The sequence below is a fragment of the Phoenix dactylifera genome, chromosome 5 (assembly GCF_051530095.1).
Source record: "Phoenix dactylifera cultivar Ajwa chromosome 5, Ajwa_hap1_PhDact_Kaust_v1.1, whole genome shotgun sequence".
Lineage (NCBI taxonomy): Eukaryota > Viridiplantae > Streptophyta > Magnoliopsida > Arecales > Arecaceae > Phoenix > Phoenix dactylifera.
In genome coordinates, this window is record NC_143194.1 from 24,720,867 (window position 1) to 24,735,067 (window position 14,201).

General features: G+C 36.8%; 1 protein-coding gene across 1 annotated transcript; it reads right to left on the reverse strand.

The window, feature by feature from the left end:
* Positions 1-665: 665 nt before the first annotated feature.
* On the reverse strand, positions 666-13,669 carry LOC103715259 (uncharacterized). The gene is made up of 9 exons (XM_008802831.5): positions 13,437-13,669; positions 11,438-11,528; positions 11,274-11,334; positions 7,075-7,152; positions 6,416-6,489; positions 4,050-4,163; positions 3,836-3,943; positions 1,112-1,150; positions 666-1,019 (listed from the first exon to the last, which is right to left on the reverse strand). The coding sequence occupies exons 1-9, from the start codon at positions 13,523-13,525 to the stop codon at positions 933-935; spliced, it is 741 nt and encodes a 246-aa protein (XP_008801053.1). The 5' UTR covers positions 13,526-13,669; the 3' UTR covers positions 666-932.
* Between the last annotated feature and the right edge of the window lie 532 nt (positions 13,670-14,201).

Genomic DNA, 14,201 nt, shown 5'->3' on the forward strand with positions numbered 1-14,201 from the left:
CTTGGGAGTAAAGTGCTTCTGTTGTTCTTCTTCTCGCACCTGACAATATTGCTGGTGGCCTGTGCGGCACCAGGCCCCACCTTTTGTCCGGTATAGCAGCCATGCAGGGTATGGCTAGGCTTTGCAAGTCTAACTCAGATCCACCGAGGACCAAAACGAGTTACAGAATCCAAGCAGGGTGTTCGTTTACTTCTTTATTTATTAGACCATGACTTGCTGCTGTCTGTGCAGCAACAGCAGTCCCCACAGGAGTCAGTATATCATAGCTTTACATAGACAAGGTATTCCTCTGGAGCGTTCCAGATTAGCTATAGATAAGGCCTTGAAGCAGATGAAGAGGTGGGATAGCATGGCTGTCTCGTCTTTATCCCAGAATAGATGACAAGCATGCTATTTTGACTTGGGAATCGCCAGCTCTTCACAGGCTCGGACAGATTGGGATAAACTTCGATGAATCTGGATCCTTCGGTTCTCCAATCATGGCTGTTCATAAGATGGGGCAGCATGTGACTGGGACCCATCCAATCGCAGTCGTCAAGGGAGAATCTGAGCTGCTGGTAGACAGTAAAAAACCAAAGCTAGAATAGAGAATGAGAGCTTTGATCCAGCAAACGATCAGGAAAGACATGGAGTCCATGGGATTCAAGCAGGGCTCGAGGGATCACTTTTAGCAAAACGTTTCATCACCTTCTTCCAATTAAATATCCAATACGAATGTCCTAACATTAAAATTTTCCTAGTGTTGTACAATCAAGTTATAAACGTTGTAAAGGAAAATGTACAGTCCTACCAAAGTCTGTAGTAATACAAGCCCAACTCCAGGAGTTGCCTTTAACCACAGAATCGCTCTAACATACCATATTTAATAAATTTCTCACTTGTCAAATCTGTTTGCTCATTTTATGTCAAGGTGTAGCGATCCCGGTTGTAACTCATCCTTTCTTTACTGGCCTCTGCACATAGGATTTGTTTGGATCTTCTGTTTTGAGCTTCGGGGGCCGAATCTCTCCTTTTTTACCCTAGGGAACAAGATGCAAGATTTGTTTTTTCAAGAATTCCACCATGGCAGTCGCAAATTTATCCAGAGGTACTATGCATTTATCTTTCTTACCTTCTTTCCAGTCTTCATGAAATCTCTCCAGCTGGAAACCTGTGAATACAGGTAAATCTGGTAAATGAGAAGAATATGAAAGAGCAGGGTAAAGCACTAGTTCCACAATATACCATGATTACTAGATTTGTTGTATTCAAATTTAAATACAGCTTTTATCAAAGATCCATGGAAAACAGTTACATGACAATGAACAAGCTTTATGCAATACATCCAATATGCGGATTTGGTTAATATAATCTTTTAGGGAGCTGGGGGAGCTATGATGACACCATCATCTAAGCTTAAAAACTGCAACACTTCATTACCAACCACTCAGAACAAGAGAACTTATTGGTAGGAAAGCAAAAGCACTTCATGAAAAAAAAATTGTAATGCAAATTTCCCAAGTTCACCAATACTCCTAATTCTAACAAAACCTTCACCATGCGACCTGGCAATCTAAGTTTCTGCATGTTCCAAGTCATTCTTTGTTAAAAAAAATGAAGGTACATTATAAGAAGATATACATCAGAATTTAGTCAATTAGAACTTTAGAGGTTATGTTGATCTCATCATGCCCATGTTATCATCATGCGCATGAGCAACTTTGCGTACCCACTGACCGTGAGTGTGCTACATTATTTTCAGAAATATCTATCAACTTAAAAGGTTAATCTGAGAAGATAGGCTGCATAATCTATGGTAAAGTATAATATATGGTACTGTGTTAGGACTAAAAGCCAAAAAAAGAAAAGAAATTATTCTATGTACTGAAAACTTAGTTCTGTTCCAGATGATGCAACCTGTAACATATTTCTTCCCCAACTTTGCATCACAACCATTCTTCAATTGTCATTAAGCATCATTATCCATGCCCCTCACAGAATGCCTCCTTTAGCTTGGGTTGCACATGTCCATGCCATCTCAAGCAATGTTCATTAATACTGGTCAAATCCATAACCTTTGTTTATGCTCTGATTGCTATTGAAACTGTTCTTGCCCAAACAGCTAATTACTTTTGTACGTGCTCCAACTCTCTGATTCAATTTGCGAAAAACAGGTGAATGTCATATTCATAAACTATTGACTCCATTTACCTTTTCAATCAATCAATCAGCACAACTCCTCCCCTCTTTGTGACATTTCTTTGTGATGCTTGTGCAGTGCTTTGCAACTCCATGATCAAATCTTATCAACAAAACAATCTCTTGTAGCACATATCTATACATGGTCTATGGATGACCCCTTGGGTACTCCTAGCGTTTAACCTTTTATAGATGGAAAATTGACCATTACAGATCCTACCGCTCCTGATCCATCTCCCATTTAGTGCAACTAACAACTCAACAGATGCAAGACTAACAATCCTTTTACAAGAAAATTTATATTGATCAGTTATGCTTTATCAGGGGAGTCAGCTGTCATGTCAGTGCCTAATGAGGTGTCTATAAAACTCTCGGTAGGGAATGCATTATTCTTGGAAGAATTCTTAATATTTTTTATTCACAGTTAAATGCTTTTGTATCATTTTATTTATGAAATGGACCGTTGGTGTCAATCCCTTTAATAAGTGGATAGGAGATATGTTATTCAAGGATTGCATGTCTCAAAGACAAACAAAAATATCCATAAAGGACCCACATCCATTTAAAAGTCATACTTTTTAGGATTTTCTCATGCTCTACAACATCGTTCTTTTAATATTCACCCATTATCACATACTGAGACCAACATACTGAACAATTTTTAGCCCACATGAATGATATACAGCTCATGGTTTTTAAAACCCCGCATATTTCTGTCCTATATTTGCTACAGGTTTCACCTCCAAACATGGATACTTTATATTGAGGAAAAAGCTTGTCAAGTAACAGCTCTTGGGACTCCTACCGATTCCAAATTATGTTGCTTCCTGTAAGTACTTTTCATAAATCCTCCAAGTGCCAAAGTTACATCCCTTGAAAATTAAAAGAAGAGAGATGTGAATAAGCATTTAACAGAATATTCAACTCTATATTTTTTATGTTATTTCCCATTGAAGGCATCTCTCATATTGCTAAGCACAATTTTAATAAAAATAACCATATTTTCAGCACCCATGAAAGCTAGAATGTTCAGGAATAAGTAACATCCTACATGTTCAAGATGTAGAATAGTTTTATTAAAAGGTGAACAAGTGAGATCTCAGACATGGTAAGACGTAGAGTTCACCTCTAATTTTGTAGACTGTAGCTTTAACAATTAACAAAATAAGCAAGATCTAATATATTATTATAATTAACAACTGATATTGATCAATAGAAGAAGGTATAGGTAGCATGTAAGCTGACATAGGTTTACTTCTAACAGTACCAGATGCAGCTGAACAAAAAATAGGACAGAAGACATAGACCCTCTTAAAAGAGATCATAGAGGCAGTTCCTATAAAAGATTTCTTTATAATTAGACTGAATGAAAAAAGTAAACATATTATACATACAAAATATTTAAATAATTATGTATGTGCTTGAAAGCAAGACAAGATAAACTAGCCTAGTCAAGGTTAGCATGAACTCTGTTGTAGTGGTACTCAGCTATAACTTGGGTTTTAATTGCTCGACGACTATAACAAACATGAAAGTTTAGACTACATCTAGAATGGTAAATTTGCAAGCTCCAGATTTCTACTGATTGCAAGTCAGTTTAATAAACTTGTTTACAAGAAGAATCCTGTTAAAGTTAAAAAATAGAAAGCAAACATACTCGCTTATCTCTTGTTTCTTCCCACTGTTCCTCATGCTCACGCTTCCTTTTCCACATCTCCTTAGTCTCTTCTTCTTCCTTCTTCAGTCTTCCTTCCTCTTCCGATATCTGCTCAATGTAAAATTGCATTTTGAAGATGTTTAACGATCCATTAACTATTGTTAATTGTTAATGAAATGAGGACAAGGAACACTGAGATAAGGTTCTAGCAGACCCTCATTTGCATTTTTCTCCGACGCCACTCTTGCTGAGTTAAAATTTCACGCACTTTCATTTTCAATCGCTGCTGGAACTCTTCTGATTTCTCATACTGCTGCTCAAATTTTCCCTACATATAGCAGTCAGAAACTTCTTTTGGTCAGAGTTCACGTACTAATCTCATTCTCTCATTCAACCTTTCTACAGTAATACAGGAAAAGAATATGCAAGCTCAAATGTTAACTGTCAGAAACATGTTTTATTTATTCATATCCTCTGCATATAAAAATTTCAATTTAATTCAGATATATGCAGGCATGAAGGGAAAAAAATCACAGTAAAAAAGAATGGGGATTAAACAACATTAGCAAAATGGAAATGACATAAAGAACACCATTAAATTTATATAAGAAAAAAAATTACATTACCCAGTTATGGTCCCAACAATCTAGGGTCTTGGGAGGGGCAAATAGGGACAAACCTAACATGTGGCTTTTTTTTTTTTTTGCATAAAGTGGCTGCCCTAGGACTCAAATCCACACCATTGCGCTTGTCAGTCCTCTACCTTTTTAACATTGTACCAAGTAATGACCCATATTAGACTTGACACTTCCAACAATCCAACACTAATTAATTCTCCTACTTGAGCAACTTAATGGCATTGATTTTCTTTTAATATGTTGTATATTCAATTAATCATAGCTTAATATAGTAAACACTCTAATGTAACATAAGAATTAAAACTTGAATAAATAATGCATGCAAGACAAGAGAATGCATGTAACTTATATATTACAGGAATGCCATATATAGCATACAGAACTGTTCCTAAGTGCTAATGATATGAACACTTTGAATAAATAGACTTGTTGATGATGATGACTTTGTGGAAGCAATGTACATGCTGCAACGATAGAGCTAGTTCTGAATGTGTTCAGATCAAACCAAAAAATGCGGAACCGAGCCGAACCGGTGGCTCACTGGTACAGTTCAACCATTGAAAACGGCTTGTTGCCGGAGCCGAAAAAGGAGAAGAGAAAGAGAGTAAGCGGGGGAGGGTGAATAAGGGGCAGCAGACGGCAGCGGAATGCCACGGGGGGGCGATGCAGGCTAAGGCAGCATCCCCCATTTCTTTCGAAACAGTGGACGCGGCTGCGGATAAAAAAATGTAGAATTTCTTAAGTGAAGTCGGCAAACCGATTGCCGCCTTCACTTAAAAATTTTCAAATTAAAAAAATTTGCAATTTTTAAGTGAGTCGGCAAGCGATTTGCCGACTTTACTTAAAAAATATCAAATTTTTTTAGCCGCGGTCGCGTCTCTTTTTCGAAAGAAACAGGAGATGCAGTTGCGGCCTTGGCCTCAGTCCATCCCCCGCGGCCCTCCGCCGGCGTCCGTCGCCGCTCATTCTCCCTCTCTCCCCCGCTCTCTTTTTCTCGTCTCCTTCTCTAGCTCCGACGTTTTTCTCCATTAGTACGAGCCGTGCCGGGCCCGTACCGACTCGTGCTGCCGGAGAACCGGTACGGTGCCCAGTACTGATTCCTCCGAACTTGGTTCAGACAAAACTCAATTGCATCCACTAAATGGTAGTCAAATATCTCAAGCAATCTTAGGCAATAGTCCTGAGCAGTTGCCTAGACCACTAGGTGATAGACTTGATACAATGTCATTCAATCAGTTTTTGTCAAGCAATTCACTGATACTATCAGATTTTCGTACTACCCTCAAAATTAAGAATTTCAAAAATCTTAACACATACACAGCATTTTAGCTCTAGTGATAGATTGCTGAGTTTGCTTAGTCATCCATCTTGCTGGAAGCTCAAGCACGAATAAAGTTTTGAATGAAATATCTATTGCAGTTGCTGAATCAACACTTAAATTTGTTTCAAGTACAAGCTGGTTGCACCTCTGGCTGAGGTAGACTCTTTCGAAAATGTGAAAATATAACTTCATATTCAATCCTGCAAAGCTAACTAAATTAAAAAAATTTAATCCTCAAAGAAGGAAACCATAGACAAAGAAACAAAGGTTCTCAAAAATCATAAAGCATGTGTCTCTTAGGTTCATACAATAATAAATTTCAAATATAGAGTACTCCCAAGACAAAACAATGAACAAATGGCTTTATTCTATACTCAATTCTAAATATCAAGGGTGTTAGTTAAAAACTAAGTACCATGACATTCAAAAAACAAAGGGGTCAAAACCTTTTGATGCCTGAGGGCTAATATTCAATCAACCTATAAGAAGAAGCAAAATTTTCAAGCTTGAACATCAGATACATCGACAATAAAGTAAAAAATATGTTTACAAAAAATTGCTCCATATAAATGCCCAAGCTCAAAAGATATAGCAGAAAATGAATGAAACACCTCACTTTACCTCATCAACCAGTGCTTTAATTTTGGAAGCGCTATCTTTCTTCAACTGTTTCATCCTCTGCATTCTTAGTTCTTCTGCAGTTCATAATGAAAAAGTATACATTGTTCTATCTGATAGGACAGCATGCAAATACAGTTGTTCCAGTGGTATAGAAGAAAAGAAACAGGGGACTCCTAATATCATCAAAAACAGTAATGAAAAGCAAAAATTTAATGGCAACAATACTTAATCACTTGCTGCTAAAGCATAGCAGTACTTGACAAAAATGATAAGGGGCATGTCTAAAAGGTAAATATAAACCCACTAATCTGAGGGACACAATATTATAAGCATGAAAGAAAATGTTCTCCAATAGGGATAAGTTGCCTCCGTATGCCAAGCATACCAAGTATAGCACAGACATTGTACAAGATAATGAAACAACACCACCTTAAAGACAAACATTTTACCATGGTTGTGTGAAACTGTGGATGGAAATTTAGCACATCAGCAGGGTCACCACTGAAATAAAAACTTTACCTTTCAAAAGAAGCATGGCAATTCCAAAAAATTATTTAATGTCTAGACTATCTTTGAACAACATACCGAAATTGCTAGTAGAAAAGATAACAGATAATCAAAGGAGAAGGAAGCACAAGCATAGAGATCTCTGTGCAAACCTTTTGCAGCATTTATTTGACTAAGAAGATATTCCCTTTCCTGTGGATCGAGTAGTAACTGCTGGGCTTTTGCCAATGCTGTTGGAAGCAAAAAATTTAATCGTAAATAACACTTTAAAACAAGATAAGTGAAAAGGAACTGAACAGCAGTGGCCAAAAAAAGCTTTTTTCAAACTATATAGGGAGAGAAAAATAACACATTAGCCATCACATATTTGCATATTAGAGTCATATAATTTGGAGCAAGATGCTGTGTGACTAAGAAAGCTGAAAAATGCTGATACTGTAGCCACAGATTTTCTACTCTTTCATTAAAATGCACCAAACTTCAGTGGAAGGAGAAGAAATGATTGCACGCTTCGTGCTTTCAAAAGAAAACATGAACAAGCTTCAAGCAAAATGCCATCAATATGCAATATAGATTTATTACGCTTTTCAGTTTACTCAATCAACAGTTGACTGCAAATATGAAGGTAGATGAAGAGAGAATCTAGTAGTCGACCAATAGATATTAAGTTAGTATTGGTTGAGGAAAATATGGGTGTGTTTAGCGATTGTTCATGACAAGTAGGATTGGAGGAAAGAAGTAGCATCTCTCAGAACAGATCCACAAACTGATGATTGTTTGCGATTTTCCATAAACAGGCAATCACAAAACATGATTATATGCAAGGTTTTAAAAAGTGGCCACAGTATGATGGCAGCTGGGGCACCACATAATACATAGGTTGTATGTGGGTGCATATGCAGGCAATATATGCAGTCAGTAATTCCCAAAAAAAAAACCTTTACACTTATTCAAGATCCTATGTCAGAAGAAACTAACATGTTAAGCTAAAGAAGTAACATGCCCCGATGAACCATGTTCAAATATCAAGTCGCCAAAACAATGAAGAAATTGACCTATTACTAAATGATGAAAATCCAAATACAAGCTACAAAGATGCAAGGCTTATAACCAAGTTTGGAGTACCATATAATAAACAAACAAACAGTATATAACCTATTAGTCTTCAAAAAGACACTTAAAAGTAAATGTGGAAGTGACTCATCATAAAATGATTGATCATCACCAAAACCCATAAATATTTGGGTGGCATGTGCATGATGCCTTGACCGGTTGACCTATGAGGGTGTCTAGCAGTGCATTGTGCCATGTGATCACCAGAACAATCAGGATATGCATGAATATATGCGGCCGCATGAACTTTACCAAAAATAGGTTAGGACCTGCTTTTCTGTAATGTTCATGTTTTAGGTATGCTGATCAGTGAGGATTTCCAGAACAGGTCCAAGCAAATCGACCAAGCATACAATTTTATAAAACTCATAATTTCAGGTTCTGCATAGATCAATCTGACAAAAGTCCAAATAGTCCTTAAAAGGAAAAAAGAATATTTACACCTTGTGACTTAAATATCGTGCTGGGATAACCTAAAGAGAACATTAGAAGGTGGATGGTGAATATGGGTTTGGAGACAGGAACACTGTGGACGATTCAATATTTTAGTTCCTACAGACCTATTATCTAGCTATGTCGAATATTTCTAAAAATCTGCTCACTCTATTGAGTGGATTGAGTGCATCAAATAAACTATTTTCTTCATCAGAAAAGAGAGACAACATGAAAAGTTTTTAAGGTGATATCTGGATAACAGCTAGCCACACAATATGAAATAGTAGTTCGAAATGCATATGTTTGGATCAAAAGGGAGAGAGATGAAACCACAAAATGACCTAGCATAAGACGGAGAAATAAAATAGAAAGGGAAAATGCATTATTTATTAGCACATAAGTATTGAAACAAGGGAATAAAGCTGACAATTGAAACATGAATTTTATCTTCGTAAGATGCGAAGTAGCTAGGAGATCGAGAAGCCTCAAAGGTAGCTCACTCTGCAAGTAAAAGGGTAGAAGACCATAAAAGAGGGCAAGAGCCAAGCTGGAAAAAGGAGAAGAAAGAAAGAAATCAAAAGAAGAGCAAGGGGTGTCTGACTTGATGCAGTTATTTAGTTCATTCCATGCACTTAAACACTAATTTCTATGATTTTCCATGGATAGACAACCCAATTTGTTGACAATTATTGTACTTCACATCCCTGTGCATTGTATTTGTTTGACTGAGAAGTGAGCATAAATGTGTGATTTCGGGCTGTCTGTATTCTTCTCTTCAAGTGGTCATGTGACAAATTCACAACTTAAGTGAGTCCACTGAATTGGTATTTAAAACACTCACTCTAGCGTAGGAATTACAAAGGTTATTCGAAGGATTGAATTGAAACAAATACTCAATTGAAATAACATCCAAAGGCTGAGATAAAATCATGGATCTACCTTCTAGATTCATCTATTTCACACCACAAAGATATGTGCAGTAGTCCTAGGAAAGCATGAGCAGGAAACAAAGCATATACAAAGTTACAAACAACACATCTCATGATAAGAGCTTAAGAGGAAATCTTTGATGTTAAGCTTTACACTAACACAATTATCTGAAAGACAAACAACAGCAAAAACAGCTTGAGGATAGCAAAAACAGTGGTCAGACATAAGAAGGGAAAAAGTCTATGGAAAACAACAGGTTGAAGAATTGAGTGGTTTGAAAAAAATAAACAGAGGATGAAAGGGAGGAGAAAAGATCGACAAGAATGCTTACCAATAAAAAAGATTACGGACATCAAACTTAATTGTTATCCAGTTGAAAAGAGACATAGAAAGACGGATAAACCTCAAAGTTTGCTCAAGATGTCATATCATAGAGTTTAAGTCTTATTATAGTTTAAGTTCTAATAAATTAATCTTGGACCTAAGAAAAGTATAGACTTTAACTCGAAGAAATTTCTCTAATATCTACAACAGGCTCATATTTATGTTGCACAAAACCACTGAGCCTTACTTGTCCTATGTCCATTCCATGCCCATTTAAGTGATGGACTTGGGCAAACCTCACATCATAGCCTTACATTCACATCACATATAATAAAGAAGTACATGGCTGTGTTACCTGGAAGACTGAATGAAGGGTGTGACTGTGCTGGAGAGCTTGCTAACTTGTACTTTCTGAGCAAGACTGTCCAAATTTTAAGCACAAATATCTTTTCATATCATAAAGAATGTTTTAGGCCAAAAGACAAAGGGTTTGGGCAAGAATGATTTTTCATAAAGAAGCATGAGTAGTTAACACAAAGGCTTGACTCATACGTGAATCACAAGTGGCCATTGATATCATAGTTGGTGCACGTGTATTGACTGTCAAGCATCAAGGAGCATGCCTACATGGGAAAACACCATATCAACATCTGAGAAGATGGTTTTAATGGAGCAGGTGGCAAGAGGGTGGACATAATTAGGATATTGTCTGGGTCTGTTGATGAAGTTGAGGTTCAGACATGGGGCTGCCTAAGAATTGAAGTGGGAAGGAACCTTGGATCACATTCCATGATATCCACATGGATTAAATGAAAGGAGTCATGTCAAGTTGCTAGGTAAAGCTTAACATTTTCTGATAACATGGTGACAACCAATAAAGATGTCATGGGTGAATAGGCAAGATGTGCAAGTGGCAATAAGCACAATCAAGGCATGATAAATCCATGAGCATAAGAAACAAGGTTCAATTCTAAGAGAAAGTGAAGGGAAAAACTGAGACTATTAAGATCTCAGATTCACAAATTGATTGATTTAATTAGACATGGCACAAGTGGTAGCACCAAGCAAAGCTCTACATAAATGGGGCTTTGGAGACAAGGTGTCATGGGAATGACAGGATACCAACAAGTTAGAAAACTTGCTTGGCAAGAGGACCAGTACCAAAATGTACTAGTTTCCAATATAAAGCAATTCCTAAGCCTTCTAAACCATTTTTCAAACAAATAAAACTTATAATTCTTCAGATAAACCTAAAATGAGAAAAATCTAATAACAAATAATTTTGAATTAAAAGACTGAGTGATAATTTTCTTGTTTAAAACTCTAGAAACTTCGGCAATCAGAACTTTATCTTATCAAAATCATTACTACTGATCTCTGATTCATAACAATTCTCGTTTATTGTCATACTAAAATCAAGAAACTATAGAAAAATATTATTGACAAAGGGAGCGATGAAACAGCACATCATTAAACACAACAAAGACAAAACTATGTTTCAATTCACTCCACTATCCAATATAGAAGAAGCATATTTAATTTGGAGCACCTGCAAAAGCCTCCTTTGCTTGTGGATGCTTGCACTTGTCAGGGTGAACCAGCAGGGATAACTACAAAATTAAGCAAACTTAGAAAATATCAGACACCAAAAGGATTCCCAATAGTAGATAGAGAGAGGCAATCTGTTTATCAAATTCAAATATGTAATTTTACCCTTCGATATTGCTTCTTCACATCATCGGCTGCTGAATCAAAAGATAACTTTAGATGCTCAAAAGGATTTAACTTGAAGCATGAAAGTATCCTGAGGAGGGAAATCATTGTTCAGAAAGTTAAAAACAAAAATACAGCAGCAAGATAAGATCATAATAATTAATCACCCACTAGACACCACTTTAGAGTTGTGCCATCTTGTTGGCATAAGGTGATTGTCAGAAAGCAAAAACATTGGGTGAAATGTATTGGAAGATTGAGATTCTCCAAATCATGAATCTCTGTCTGGTCTGCTAGTTCGCTAGATTAGTTTGCACCGAGTTATTCAATATGAACTCACAGATTATCTGCAAAGTGCATATTGTATTTGGGCCAAGTTGCAAATTTACTGAGGCAACATGTAAAAGCTTATATACAGATGGTCATATGTGTAAAAGATCATATGTGACCCCTCTACCATCTGGTATACATATTATTTATAAGCTGAATTAACCAAAGACAAGAATGGATAATACATCAAATGTATAAAACTAAAAATACTTTAGTGGGACTTAGAGCATGATTTACTCTGCACACCCCGCTTCCCTTACCTCCTCCTGCTCCTACAAAGGAGAGGGTAGAAAAATCCAAAATTTCATGTATGCCCAACCTAAATCAACATAAATAAGGCCATGGGCTGCCCATTTCCAGCCATTCTTTTAAGGCTCCTAATTCGTGTGTCAATCTTGAGTATGCCAATTTAAGGCATCTTATATGAAGAATGCCCATTGACAAAAAGTTTAAGTAGTTATTGGGAATCAAATGGGAATAAATGCTATGAGTTGGGGATTTGGGGTGTTCTCCAAGTTATTCAGCAAAAGGCTATTTTCTATCTTCTTATTTCTAATTTTGGAGGAGACTCTGCTTATGCTGCTTCTGAAGTAGCTAGGCTCTAGTTCGTCCAAAAGTGATAGATTGCTTGGTACCACATTGCTCTTAAAAAAGAACAGCCTAGAAGATTGGGAGTTCCAGTCTCAAACAATGTGATGGAAATCTGGAAATTTCAAAGCACACACAAAAAAAAATCCTGAATTGGAGAATATTTAAGTTAATATGAACAATAGCGGTTGCATGTCCTTTAGAAGTGGATACTCCAATTTTTCAAGGCTTGCAGTTTTTTGAGGTGTAACTGATTCTTTGTTGTTGGAGACAATTTTCTCGGACTACTCTTAGACATTTTCCTAAAAATTCTCTTTTCCAATCATCTTGGAATGGAAAGCTAATTTCTTTAATTATATTAATAATCTTCCATTTAGTTGTGCATTGTCTTGTCCACTACCATCCTATGATTCCAGGAAAATTCAGGAAAAGAAAAGATGGCCAGCTACTATATGCTAAGAAACGCCTACTTATATTCTCTTAATTTGCAGGTTTTCTCATCCTATTGTTTTGCTTCGTTCAATCTTGTGTTAAGAGTATTTATAGACCCGTCTATCCTAAAACTTCACAAAATTCTCAAAGTTGACGCTTGACAATATTAATTACTTAATACAGACAAATATAAGGGGAAAGGAAAATCCTAACCATCACCTAGTAGACCAGACTCAACTCTCCCTATGAAACGGCTGAACAATCAAAGAATGCTCAGTCCACGATCATTTCTCCCTCAGCTATTCTAACCTTTCAATTATCGGATTCTCAGTTTCTCCGACCTACCAAATTGTTTCTTGGAAAAAGAAAAAAAATCAATCCGAAGAAATAATTCTCATGTGATCGATAAAAACTTCAAGGAGATATCTTACGTTCGAACTCTCACCAACGAAAATTTCGTTTATATTTCCTTTAAAAATTTCCACTCGAAAACTGCAATCCTAATTTCTCAACAGTCATTCCGGGTCTACAATAACAAGGCATAAAACTTAAATCAAATCAGTATCAATTTTCGATTGAGCTAAACCAGCGGTAATTTAGACAGCAAACAAGAAAGAACTAGGGAGAGAGAAGGGGGTCGGATTGAGACCTGATGACCTCATTGTCTCTCTCGACTTCGCTGACCTCGGCGAGAAAGGTCTTGAGAAGCAGATCCTCCTCCGTCTCGGCGGCGGCCATCAGAATCGCGAGCTCGCGCTTGGCTTTCTCGCCTCGTGCTCCGATGGGAACCAAGCGACCTCCGGTCCGGGGAGAGGGGTTTTCTTAGTGGTGAAAGAAACGAAACGGGTTACTCGGAAGGCCTGAGGGGGACAGCGGACGGACGGAGGATTTGGTTTCGGTCCCATCCGCCACTCGATGTTGCTTTGAGTTTCGCGCACCGACGATTGGCACAAAAGAATATGTGCTTGGGAATTGCCCGTCTGCATCAACCGTCACTTTTTTAAAAAATATATATATATTTTAAGAAAAAAGGAACCCCCCCTAAATTTTCACTATCCAAATTTAAATATTTAAGCACCATCAAATATTTGAATTAAAAAAAAAATTATCACCAAATTCAGAGATATGTTCACCAGGACAATCCCTAATTTATTTAACCATCGAATTTTTAAGATTTATGGGTTTTTTTTTATAAAACGCACAAGTTTGGACACACCACTTCGCATACAGATAGCCAACTATATATCTATGTCAAGAATCCTAAATCCAGAATTTGTTATATTCTATTATTGGGGTCTCCAGATGATGAGAAATGAAGGAAAAGATAAAATAGATAAATAAATAAAAATCGCATTAATGTCACATGCTATAAATTTTTCTAAACTCTCGTTTTTTTTTTGTGTTAAAATGGATG

Coding starts and splice junctions, on each gene's coding strand:
- LOC103715259 (XM_008802831.5), bottom strand. CDS start 13,525: ATGGCCGCCGCCGAGACGGAGGAGGATCTGCTTCTCAAGACCTTTCTC. Junction 1,151..3,835: donor AAGAAACAAGAGATAAGCGA/GTATGTTTGCTT, acceptor CTGTATTCACAG/GTTTCCAGCTGGAGAGATTT. Junction 1,020..1,111: donor TCATGAAGACTGGAAAGAAG/GTAAGAAAGATA, acceptor CTTGTTCCCTAG/GGTAAAAAAGGAGAGATTCG.